The following is a 12,710-nucleotide window of genomic DNA, read 5'->3' on the forward strand; positions in this document are numbered from 1 at the left end:
AATGAGTCTAGACTCCAGTGCTTAAAAGGCTCAAATCCTTGCCATTTTACCAACTTGATTTGATGCTGTTTTCAACTTATTGTTGTCTTTTTATGACACTGAGTCTCAGATTCCCTGAATCCTTTAATACCCAGCTTCAGTGATGGCTGGTGCACTGTTTTCTTGGATCTCCTGTGCTGTATGATGAGGTATTGAGTGTTGTCCACTAGATGAAAGCACAGAATGAGAGAACAAGTAGACAAATCTGGGAAACTGGTGTCGAGTATCTAAAATATTTTACTGTTTGATAAGGTTTTGATCAAAAAGCATCTCTCTTTAGAATCATTCTGCTAGGAGCTCAAAAATACTGTTTAATTTCTCTAAAAGCCATTTTATCCAAGTGCATAAAGCTAATTTCATGGAAGACAACCTTTTTTCTCTTGACCACACAAATGTGGCTGAGGTCCTTAAAGAACATACAGTTATTTTACTCCAGTTTCATCTTTAAAAGGTCAAATTTTGGTTGTTTTGTCCGGATGTTAACTTATTTATGTTGTTACATGGGATAAAAACACTGGTTTCCTAAGATGACTTGATTTCAGCCATTTCATCAAGAGACTGTGAAATTCACTCAGGAAAAACAGTGTTGTGATCTTGAGATAAGACATAAACAAGTGGAGAGCTTGAGAAAAACAAGCCAGATTTGCTTATTATCACAGAGACTCTACGTAAAATACAACATGGTTGCACGTCCTCGTAGGGTTTCTGTATTATCAGTAAGAGAACTGATATGTACAACTGTAGGTTTAAAAGTCAAAGAAAATGACAGTTGTGCTCTACAAAGTAAAGTTTCTTCAATTTGAAATGATAAATCAGAGCATTTTACTGTCACACTCCACTTTTAAACCCACTTCTTATAAGCTGGTCCAGTGTGGCCAGCAGGAAGTGAGCATATGTATGCATCTGTAAACCTTTTAGGCCTCATAAACTGGCCGATGATTGCTCCCTTCCTGGTTACCAGGGTGGACAGCAAAAACAGAGTCAATAATTGATTCAGAGAAAATTCTCTTGAAGCATTAAAGACAAACGGTCTGATAACGCCGCTCTTAACTGGCTGCACAGGAAGCAGCCTTTCCGCATTCCAAGGTGGGAGAAACTTTTTTTTTTGTCTTCGGTGCCCCCTGCTCTGTTGGCTTACTGGAGAGTTTACTGCTAGAAGACATGAACTGTGATGGCAAGGCAGTGAAAGACTCCTCGGTTCAGCTGGATTTAACACAGTAACCCTGGAGAGCAGATATGAAGAGAAAAGTCCCTCCAAGCTCCAGATGGGCCGAGAAAAGATCTTCTGTGGTTTATGGTACGTTTTAAAACAACTTTTAATATTTAATTTTAAAATGTTTTTATTCTTAAAGCCCACCATCAGTGCACTGTTTGTTTCATTAATGAACTGTAGGACAATAAATATTTGTTAATAACCTTTTTTTCCATGTAAAGGATTAGAAAATGACATGCTAAGCACTAATCTTTGATAATAAAAATTCAAATGAAAAGTGCATTTAAAAGAGCTCAAGTCAAAGCACAAGGGTCATATTTTGTAATTTATTAAGATGCAAAAGATCAACGTTTTAACACGCACTGCATCTTCATCAGAGTTTGTGGTTTATGAAGTCATTATTGTTGCAAAACTTGAGCGCATTTTAACATTTTGAGAGCATGATGCATTATTTTAGGGGTCAGAATTTCTTCACAGTTTACATTAAAGCTTGCTTTTGTGGTAAAAATAGCCTCCTTGTGTTTAGATTTTCTCTCAAATCTTCAGTTGCTTGCTCAAAGTTCCTGCAACATGAGAAGAGAATAGTTTGAGCACAAGAGCAGGTATTTTGAACAAGCAACTAAAGATCTGAGCGCAAGCATTTAGAGCACAAAAAGAAAATCGAACACACTCGGAGGCAGTTTTGAACACAAAGGCAGGTTTAAGTCTGAACAAAAATCTGAGCTCGAAATCAAAATGTCATACTTGTCATGTAAAAATGAAAGAGTTTTGTGACAATAATGAGTCCATAGAGGTTTAGACTAGACATGGTGCAACGGTTTGCCTGTGAAGCGGAGTCCATTGAATCATCTTTAAATGCCCCTGGTCCTTTTCTGAGTGTACTGACTGAAGTCTTTGTAACTGAGACAAGACTAAACTGTTAGTGCTGGGCTGTCAATCATTCAAAACCCACCATGTTTATCCACTCTGTCAGTAAACTGTGTGTCAAAGTACACGATTTACATGTTTTGATTAAAAATGATGACTCAAGAACTTTTGTTGACTAAAACTGGACTGAAATGCTGTTGGGTTATCATTGACTAGAAACTGACTAAGTTCATAGAGGTTAAAAAAGAATCAAATGTGACTTGATTTAAAAGGAATATTTGTCTAAAGATGTCAAAATTAAAGCTGCATGAGTGGTTCCCAAAATTCAATCTGTGCCCTCCATTAAGGAACCAAATCAAAGGTTTTAATGACATGATAAACTAGACTGAAAAGCAATATGCATTTATCCACTACTTCTGCAAAACTGTATTGAGACTTCAGCTTCATTGAAAAAACTATTGGAGAACAAAGTGGTAAAGGAAAATCCCTTGAAAATAAACATTTATTAAAGCTTGACTTGTGTTGCTCGTCATTACTCTCAGATTGAGAGGAAACTACCCGAGGATACAGTATAAGAGAGAAAGGTGACATAAAGGGGGGATTCTTTTTTATACTTTGCAGTTAAAGGATATATTACTTCAAGAGTAAAGCCAGCTTTCTATTTTACTTATATTTCTTTTAGTTGTCTCATAAAAACTGGCATAATTGACACTGTATTTTTGGAATTTTTTTTCAAGACTTTACTGGGTGAACTACTCTTGTTGGTATTCAACAGTTCCTCATATCAATATTTTATTATGGCTGTATCAATGTAGTTGTCATTTAGGATCACAGAGGAAACCAAGGACGAGTGTAAGAGCCATGCCTCAGAAATATGTTTTCAGTTTTCCCAATATTGCAATTCAAGTTCAACATGTTGAGAATTAAGCCAGAGCGAACTTTACAAGACAGACGTTGAATGTTTATGTTTTGACCTACTAGCCGTACGCGCAGCCACGCTGGGCTCCTGGAGGATGCTCACTCTAGGGCTGGAGTACCAGGAGACATGGGCACCTTCACCTGACAAGAGCCGCAGTCCTGGTCGGCGGGTAGAGGAGGAGCCGCCGGAGCCAGAAGGAGATGATACCTGCACAGAGAAAACACCGTGGAAAGCCGCTAACACAGAACATAAATACGACGCAGTTTTACACCTGGACGGGCTGAGCAGAGAGGGGAGGAAAGACGGCGTGCGTCAGGTAGTCAGGAAGCACGAGACCCTAAACAACACGCCATGGCCTCAAAGGTAAGACACAGAAACCGTTAAACCGTTTTTTTTTTCTTTTTAAACTTATGTATTTAAGCTCAGAAAGAAAATATTTACCTGAAGTGGTTTTAAAGATCAAGAAAGGGTTCTTCATCAGTCTGCTTCAGGCAGAATTTCAGCTTGAGCTAAAAAACAAAAAGATAACTGCCAGGGTCCGTTAAAGGTAATGTGTGATACTCTGGAGAGATATTGTTTAGAGTTTGTATACAGAGATAAAATAGCAGCTGTAAGCTGATAGAGAATGTTAACACATAAACGGCAAAAGCCCCAGAATGTGGAAATATCCGCAGTTAAAGCACTAATAAATGTGTGAACTACCTGGACCTGTCAGGACGGCATACGCCATTTTATTTGTTTTCGCGCCAAAAGTTGGGACATTTATACATTCTGAGTTAAGTGGTAAATGAGGGTAATGTGTGGTAATTTTCTGGAGCACCTATGTAGCTACTAGCTACTAAACATTGTAGGCTACCTTTATGCTATTTCAACAGGTTTTTGCCATTAGAAAGAAAGCCACCTTAGGCCCAGTAGCATCAGCTCCATTTTAAACATAGGTGCATCTTATGCATTCATTACTCTGTATGGCTTTATGACCTCAATGATAAGTGACACGGTTGTTACTATTAAGTAGGCTAATGGTTGGCAAACTGTTCCAACGACTGTTTCATCATTAAGCAGAAACAAATGGATGGGTTAGCCTCCCACAGTCACACCCTCATCTACATAGATACTCACAACTTTCCTGCAGTTACTGCTACAGTTTATACTGACATGAGGTCACACCCACAGAAATGGCTAAGCCCCCTAAACACCCAGTATGTAGGCCCTCTACAAATACCATTTAGTAAAATCAGAGACATACAGAGACTATGGTCCTCAATGCTCTGGTCACAAGATCAAGTGCTTTCCTATTGCTCATTGCAACAAAAGTCTTAAACCTATAGTGATAACTCAGTCATTTTATAGGAACATTCATTTTCTAAGGAAATATTATCTGCAATATCAGCACAAGACTGGATAAATTCTCTCTTCTTTATTCCTTGTTGCAGCAGTACACTAAATAAACCACTAGATGGCTCCTCTGCTGTACTTGAAGCACAGGTCTTGACTAAGGAAATGTCAACAGAGAGCTGACTCTTGAGTTTCCAATGCTGCATGAATAATGAAGAAAATAATGCCAGAAGACCAGTTATCTTTACTCTGCTTTGAAACTAGTGCACAATAGATTAGTTAACAAATGAACAACGAATACAGTAATTAAAGGAAACAAAATTGAAATCACTAAAGTTGGTCTTAAATTCTGTTTCATATGTGCACAGTCATTATATGCACTTCACATGTGCATGAATAAAGACAGTTTGACTTTTCACTGAATAGATTAAGTCTTTGTGTCGATATGAGAATCTCTGTCAAGGATATAGCTGCAAACTTTATGTCTCTTTAAAGGTATTCAACACATCAATACCTACTGTAAACTCCTTGTCTGTAACATGCTAGTCTGATGGTCTATGTGTAAAAGAGTAGAACAGACTTTGTTAATGTCTGCTCCAAAACAGTGAGAGTTTTGCAGAGAGATTTTCAGCCTTTGTGAGAGAGGCAGGTGGTCCAAAAAGCTAATGGAGTATTCCAACATGACCACATCCTGTCCTCCGAGTTCACTTTAAAGCCTCTCAAGAAAACAAACCTTTTCTCTAAATCTTTCATCCCTTCTGCCCTCGGGCTGTTAAACAATCTTTGCCCAACCCTTGTTTGTGCCTTTACTTAAGGGGGCCACATGAGGGGGTCAACGTGCCAGTGAGCATCCCTGTCTGTGTACTGACTATTCGTTGTTGTCTCTGACAACATCCAGTCATCTGTTTGCTTTTAAATGTGTGGTCAGGATAAAACTGAACCTTCCTTTAGGTTGAATTACATCGGTCAAGCAATGCTGAAGTAAAGTTAACAAATAATTCCTTTTCTTTTAACATCCGAATTTGTTTGCTGTGTTTCAATAGTTAAACATCTGCACAAGGACTTTCAAATATGGACCAATTTTTTTTCCGTTTCCCCCACACCAACCAATATTAATTGTTTTTATTGTCTTAAATCAAGTTTTGCTCTCATTTCAATTCCATTTCACTAACATTTAATAGAAGAAAACTAGATTTTCCTTTTGGGGGGTTAAAGTGTTTGCTGTAGGGCAGTGGTTCTCAACCGGTCTAGCCTCAGGACTCACCAGTTTCTTCAATGACTAATCATGGCCCAAATTTCAAATAATTTTAAATAACTCATGTTTGTTTAATGAATAATGTTGCAGTTTGGATCTTAAATAAGAGACAGGATGTAACAAACCTGTTTTACACCCTGTTTCTACATGATTGCATGTGATTGATTTGCCGATTTCCAGAGATCTTAAGAAATTACCTTATCACTATGAGAAAAGCAGCTTTGTTAGTGCAAGAAAATGAGACAAGTGTGCTGAAATATTGAGAGAACATTGAAGTTTACCCATTATCATAATAAAACAGAGTAAAATTAAATGTATGGAATAATGTCCACTATGGACTGCTGTAATTCAGAGACCTTTTGCCACCATTTACTCACAGACACACATATGCGACCAGCTAAAAACAGCTTTGTGACCTACTTTTGGACCCTGGCCCACCAGTTGAAAATCACTGCTCTAGGGGTGCAGGTTTTGACTCAGTGGGTGGAGCAGGCGCTCCCATACAGAGACTATAGTCCTCTGTGACCTGGTGGCAGGATCAATCCCTGGTGTCTGTGCTGTTTAGTGCATGTCTTCCCCCACTCCCCTGTTTCTGTCTCTCTTCAGCTGTCCTGTCTAAATAAAGGCAAAAACAACCCAAAATAAGTGCTTGTTTTTAGGAGTTGCAAGAGGAATATTTCAATGTTTCATATGTGAATATAAAGTTTTTCTTTTGTACTCTTTTGTTATGAACTTTTTCCCCATACAATGGGCAAAGTCATTTAGCAAATAAGGTTGAATAGGAACACCCATTTAAGAAATAGTAGTATAAAAGGTATATATTGAAAACATATTTTTATTGTCTACCTTATTTTTTTTTTGTTTTTGTGATTCATACACCATATAGGTGCATCCACCATATAGGTGCATCCAAACTTTTTGAATATTGTGGAAAAGTGATATTATTTTCTGAAATTTAATCCAAAAGTAAAACTTTTTTATGTTCTAGATCCATTACCAGAGGTGGAAAAAGTTCACGACTGTTGTGCTCAAGAAAAAGTACAGTTAATGAAGTGCAGCCTGCAAGCGCGTTCAAGCTTTCAACCCGATCTAATGATTCACACCTGACATGCATTATAATCAAATCACATGACACCCACCCTCCTAATTCAGTGGTCTATTTAAGCTGCAGGATATCCCGTCTCTTCCTCTGTTCTGCATTTGCCAGCTCTGCCTTGAATCACCACTTGGCTCTCACTCTCAGTCCTCCTCCACCCCAGCATCCACCTGTGTGCTCCAATGAGGGGTTTAAGATGATGTCTGATCACTTCTCAAATTCTGCATATAAAATAAATCTGTGAGGAGTGATGCCAAACATGTTATGTTGCCATAATAAAATGACCCCCACTGTACCTGAAGGTGGTTGGAGACAGCCATTTATCTCCCCATAAGGGGGGATAGATGGGAGAGCTTTCTGGCACCCAGCCAAACTGGGGGCCCATGGAGGTCAGCAAAATCAAGGTCCATTGTAAAGTTAAGCTGTGACATCCATATATTATATTTAACCTGAAGAAATAATCACTCTTATTAAAGAAACAAATATCATTTTAATCATTTGTGTAATAAATAACCTTCTTAAACATGTCAATCCCTTTTGTTAGAAAAAATAATTAAAATGGATTAGAAATCGCTAAAATGGTTAGTAATGGCAAAAATGGTGCAAAAGGTGGTAAAACTGGATTTTAAAAGTAGCAGAAATGGGTTAGAAGTGCCAAAAATTGGATATAAATGGCAAAAAATAACCCAAAAAATGACAAAAATGGGCAGAAATAGTGGTAAAAAGGAGTTAAGAAGTGTCTGAAATGGCCTTAAATTGGCAAATATTGGTGGAAATTAGGGGAAATAGGATGAAAAATGATATAAAATGACAAAAGGGTTAACTGAGAAAGAAAAAATAGATGGATATTGGTTAAACTGGTAACAATGGGCATATCAGATAGTGAAATATGGTTAAAATGGGACAAACTGGGTGTAGGAATTGGTAAAAAGTGGTTAACAGTGGCAATTATGAATCAATAGAAGCAATATTAGGCTTAAGTGGCAAGAACTGGTTTAGATGAAGCAAAAACAGGCAGAAAAAAGTGGTGGAAAGGGCTCAAATGGACAAAAATAGGTTTTTAATGGTATAAATGTGTTAAAATTGGTGGGGAAAATGTTGAAAAGGGTTAAAATTTGGCAAAATTGGTGTAAAGTGGCAACAGTGTAATTTTAATAATATTCTTAGTTTTTTTCAGGGAATCTGGAGGCCCCCTCTCAGTGTCTTGCAACCCCCAAGGGGGTCCCAACCCCAAGGTTGAGAACCAGTGGTCTACAGGATGACTTAAGACCACTCAGCATCTTGCAACACCATGTCTGGGTTCTAGATGAAAGGTTGTTTGCCATGCTGTTAGCTAACAGTAACATCAGCTGAGCTCAGTGCTCCAGTGGCATCCTGTCAGCTTAAATTAATTTTGCGTTTCATTTGGAAATCAAGATCCCAGAGTCTGGAGGAAGATTGGAGTTCAGTGTGTTCAGCTTCCACAGTTAAGGATGGTTTCGATGGAATATTGTGCAGAGTCAACAATACAGGTGAGCTGGAGGCTGCTTTACACCTCAGCAGTGCCACAGACTGACCGCCTCCATGCCATGCTGCACTGATGCAATCATTTGTGCAAAAAGAGCCCAAGTATGAGTTTTTAATAACCAACATTTTGACATCCTGGTTTATTATAATCAGGCTTGAAATAATAAACTTTACACTTTTGCATTTGCTACTTTACATGTCTTTTTACAAGTGCAAATGTGTGATCCAGCAAACACAAGTTTGCAAAAACATGCCAATCAATGAAATAATGTTTCCATTTTGATGCAGAAGTGTCCTGACATTGATTGAGGGAAGTGTGGCCATCGTTGCATGTATTTGCAGTGCGCAATGATAACGAAGGCTGTGTTTTGTTGTCTGTAATCTGCACAGAAAACATGCTTTCCTCTCTCTGATGTTAAAAGAAAGATTGATCACCTCTCATGTTTAAAGCCGCAGGGCTTTCTGATGAACTTCATTACTTTTACAGCCTCTTGTAAGCAGCCAACAGACGGTGAGCGCGTCTGCACGCTCCACTCAGCGATAGGCTCGTCCTGGTCACATGCGCTCTTCCTTATTCCTCTGAGGACTTGCTTTATAGCCCTCAGCCCCCATACAGGGAGCGATCAAACACAATCACAGGACTACTGCTCGTCTTCGATTGGCTTGTCTGATCATTGTTTGGGACTGGGAGAGGAAAACAGAGGGATTTTAGTGTTTTCTTGACTCTTTTGTAAATTCTAACCAAACGTTTCAACTGGTGTTTGGATGCTGGCACGATGCTGAGAGGATTTTGGACACAGACTGGGTGGTGTGGTTTCATTCCAGCGTGATTTTTGCCTTCTCCCACTCAGAGGATGCAACAGCCTGAGCGAAGTGAATAATATCACATCTGAAGTGTTTTATTGCTTTAAACTTTTATCTTTTTACATGTCACTAAAGATGAATGAATGGAAAGGATCCAGAGAACATGGTTTTCAATGATGCCACCTTGTTTTTCCTTTCTCCAAACGCAGCGCTTCACACTTTCACGCTAAAGCTGTGGGTCTGGATGAAGTGTGTTTGTTGTGATGCGTCTACCCCCCATTTCCACTGACACCACTTTGGATTTTTCCTTTTGGATATCTGTGCGTTTCCAGAATGGCTCGCTTCGCAGAAGATCTACCCACCCGCTATGGAGGGAGCGCAGGCAGCGGAGGGAGAGGAGGACCGCCGGGCGCCGGGAGAGGGGGAGCCCGGGGTGGTGGCGCTGCGGGCGGCCAGAGGGTGTACAAGCAGTCCATGGCCCAGAGAGCCCGGACGATGGCCATTTACAACCCGAACCCCGTCAAGCAGAACTGCTTCACTGTCAACCGCTCCCTCTTCATCTTCAGAGAGGACAATCTGATCAGGAAGTATGCCAAGAGAATAACAGAGTGGCCATATCCTTTTTGACGCACAGAGCAGGTGCATCAACTCGCATGAAAACAGACCAACCCAAACATACTTGTTAAAATTAAGCTTCCAATATGTTGTTCAGACTTCACCAGAGTCAGGGTGAATCCAGTTCTCACCTTGATGAAAAGGTAAACTTTATTGCTGAACCCTAGTTGTGGGACCACATAATGAAAATTGCATGCCCTAACTGGTGTGACATCATGTAGGTGGGCGGGGCAAACATCAACCAGGGGTTGACCCTTTAATTCATGAGGTGAGGGAAATTACACAAGCCTTGGCTGGTTATAAAATAGTCATAATTGCTTGAACTTTCATAGAAGTTTTGTCCTTAGAATTAGTTTGTTTTTAAGCTGGAAAATTATCAATCTTGCCATGGGAACCTTTGTTCATTCTTGGCATGCTTCAAAAAGTAGTTCCCTGCCTCTTAATATGTGCTGACCCCCATAGTCAGCAGCTAAAATATTCAGATTTTGCTAAGTGCAGTAAGCCTTTTGCTTACCAGAAAACCCCATTAAATTCCTGCTTGTGCATTTTAAACACATTCAGTAATGTTACATAAATAGCATGGAAATTGAATTTCAAGCACCAGGATGTTACCAGAAATGGTTTTGAACAAGCTTCCTTTGTCCTGAAATAGATAGGTAACTGTTTTAAGTGTTGCAGAAATGTTAAATGTGTTTGACTTTTCTTTTAAATTCGTGGCTTAAAAGCCAATATAAGAAAGGAAAATCGTCCCAGTCGCCCAAAATTCGCCCCATTTGTTCCCAAGAATAACACGAACAAAAAAAAAAAAAAAGGAAAAGCAGAACAAATCACGCCCGTTTGTCAAAATGTGAAATGCAGGCTCTAATATGTCATTCATGTGGTTTATGTAGTTGTAATCCCGCCCATGTTGTTAGATGACCACTTCTTTTGCCAATGACAGCGCACTGTCTGCCCCTCTGTGTTCGTGCAGCGCTGCCTGCACCTGCTCCGCTCCTTATCTCTGTTCAACATGACAAAAAGATATTTCCTCAATAGGTGCGGGCAGTGAAAAGACTTCACACCCGCCTTTTGTGCTCCCCTCTCTGTTCCCAGAGCTATATAGACCACCCCCCAGGCGTCTACATCGACTGATAAGTTCTTTTGTCAAAACGTCAGCTGTAAACTGTCAAGCGGGCGCGGACAGCAGCACCAGCGTTGGTTAATAATCCTTATCGATTCACGCGACTAGAAATCAATAGAAAGCTACACGCGTAAAAGTGCGTTAATATCGGCCTAGCTTCACTCTACCCAGTCTGATAATTCTTAAGAAAAGCTGCAAGTTATTTTGGGAGAAGGAGGAAGCTGGTTCTGGTTGCAGCACCGCCTCGTTGTCTTAGTTAGGAGCTCTCCATGGTGCTGAAGTCGCCTACGCTTACCGCTCCACGCCACTCACTGCAAAAAAAAACAAAAAAAAAAAAAAAAAAAAAAACATGCCCACTCCAATGAGTCGAGTCGTGGTCACTCACCAAATCTTCGTGTTTTGTCCCTCAATTGTAATAATAGATTTTGCCACATGCTCATTAGGCTATTTAATGTGCTTTTAGGACACTCTCACTTATCTCCAGATTTGAACAAGTATTAAAGTATAGGCAGTATAGGGGAGACCAGGGCCAGTTTTAACACACCCCTATTAAAGGCAAGTTGGAGTAATGCCACTCTGTACATGCTCAGTTATCTTTCTTTGCTTAGTGGAAAAAGCAAGGCCATTTAACTATAGAAAAAGTAAAAAACAAAACAAAACAAAATAACCAAACAAATAGAAAACATTGTGTTTTTCCACTGCCCTGTGTTTACAAAACTGAGTTTAAATTAACATCAGTCTCATCTCCAAGTTACTGGTTAGAAATAGCACAAATAAGATATGCTAACATAATGTCACTAAGGATATTCTCCTGCTTGGCTAAATGCCCATCTAAATTGCATTTAACAGCGAGTCTAAAGAGGATGAAATGCTTAGAAAATAGTTAAATACATCAGCGGTCATTGCATCAGCGGGAACAATGTGAGCCTGATATATTGAGTAGTTAACATTAGCAGCTAGCTCTGCCAGCCTTCAGTCATCTTTGCAGATTAGAATCATGTTTTGACAACTGAGTAGTTGTATGTGAGTATAACCCTCGACAGCCTACATTCTACTTTATTCCCATTTTCTTGTTTAAAAAAATCGGTCATACCATGCCGATCGATATGCTAACTGCTAATCTTCTTAAGTGTATATCCAGTGAGGTGCCAGGGAAAGCTCTAACAGGAAGGCAGCTGCTGTTAGCAGAAGCTACAGGGGCTTACAGTGGTGGGAGGCTTTTATACTGTTTTAAAAGAGCATTTGATCAGGATTTTAGGCCTGTGGCCTGTGTTTATAAAATACTATCGACCAGATTTTACCATATCACCCTCCTAATTGGGGGCCATTGTAAGAAATTAATATGTTAATTCTTGTTCATGCCCTTAGCCACGCTCTGGAAGTATGTACCTTCTTATAGGTACAGCTGCATACCACAATAAAACTGACCATTATGTTTTTTTAAGACTTATGTTTCAGGTGTTTTATGCCATTATACTGATAGGACAGTGGGTAGAGTAAGAAACTGGGGCGAGAGAGTGGGGAAGGACATGCAGGAAAGGAGCCACAAGCCAGATTTTAACCTGCACCACCTGCTATGAGGACAGCAGCCTCAATACATGCAGTGTGCAGATATAAAATAATTTTGGCTGGTTATTCACTAAGCTTTCTAAAGTATGGGAGGCTTTATGCTTTTGCTCTGATAACTTCATAATAATAGTATAATAAAGCAGCAGAACCAAAAATCAAGACAACAAAACAACAACCAGCAAAGACAGGAACAACTTCAAGAAAATCCACAATAGAACTCAAATAAAACCCGACCAAGCTCCCCGTAAAAACTGATATACTCTGATTTGAACCCATAAAATACCTGAAATCTAAAAGAATATAAATAAAATTAAAAGAAATACTCTTTGTGAACACATTTGGATAAAACTGGTTTCATTTTAGACACATTGG

The 12,710-nt window shown here is 39.4% G+C and overlaps 1 protein-coding gene across 3 annotated transcripts in view; it reads left to right on the forward strand.

The window, feature by feature from the left end:
• Window positions 1-1,206: 1,206 nt before the first annotated feature.
• The window catches only part of cacna1bb (calcium channel, voltage-dependent, N type, alpha 1B subunit, b), a 245,563-nt gene continuing 234,059 nt past the window's right edge, over window positions 1,207-12,710 (forward strand). For all 3 annotated transcript variants that reach the window (XM_041810708.1, XM_041810710.1, XM_041810709.1), the window contains exons 1-3: window positions 1,207-1,336; window positions 3,101-3,401; window positions 9,367-9,648. In XM_041810708.1, the coding sequence (XP_041666642.1) occupies window positions 1,276-1,336; window positions 3,101-3,401; window positions 9,367-9,648 (644 nt within the window). In that variant the 5' untranslated portion in view covers window positions 1,207-1,275. The remainder of the gene's footprint in view (window positions 1,337-3,100; window positions 3,402-9,366; window positions 9,649-12,710) is intronic.

Source organism: Cheilinus undulatus, linkage group 17, assembly GCF_018320785.1.
Source record: "Cheilinus undulatus linkage group 17, ASM1832078v1, whole genome shotgun sequence".
Taxonomy (NCBI): Eukaryota; Metazoa; Chordata; class Actinopteri; order Labriformes; family Labridae; genus Cheilinus; species Cheilinus undulatus.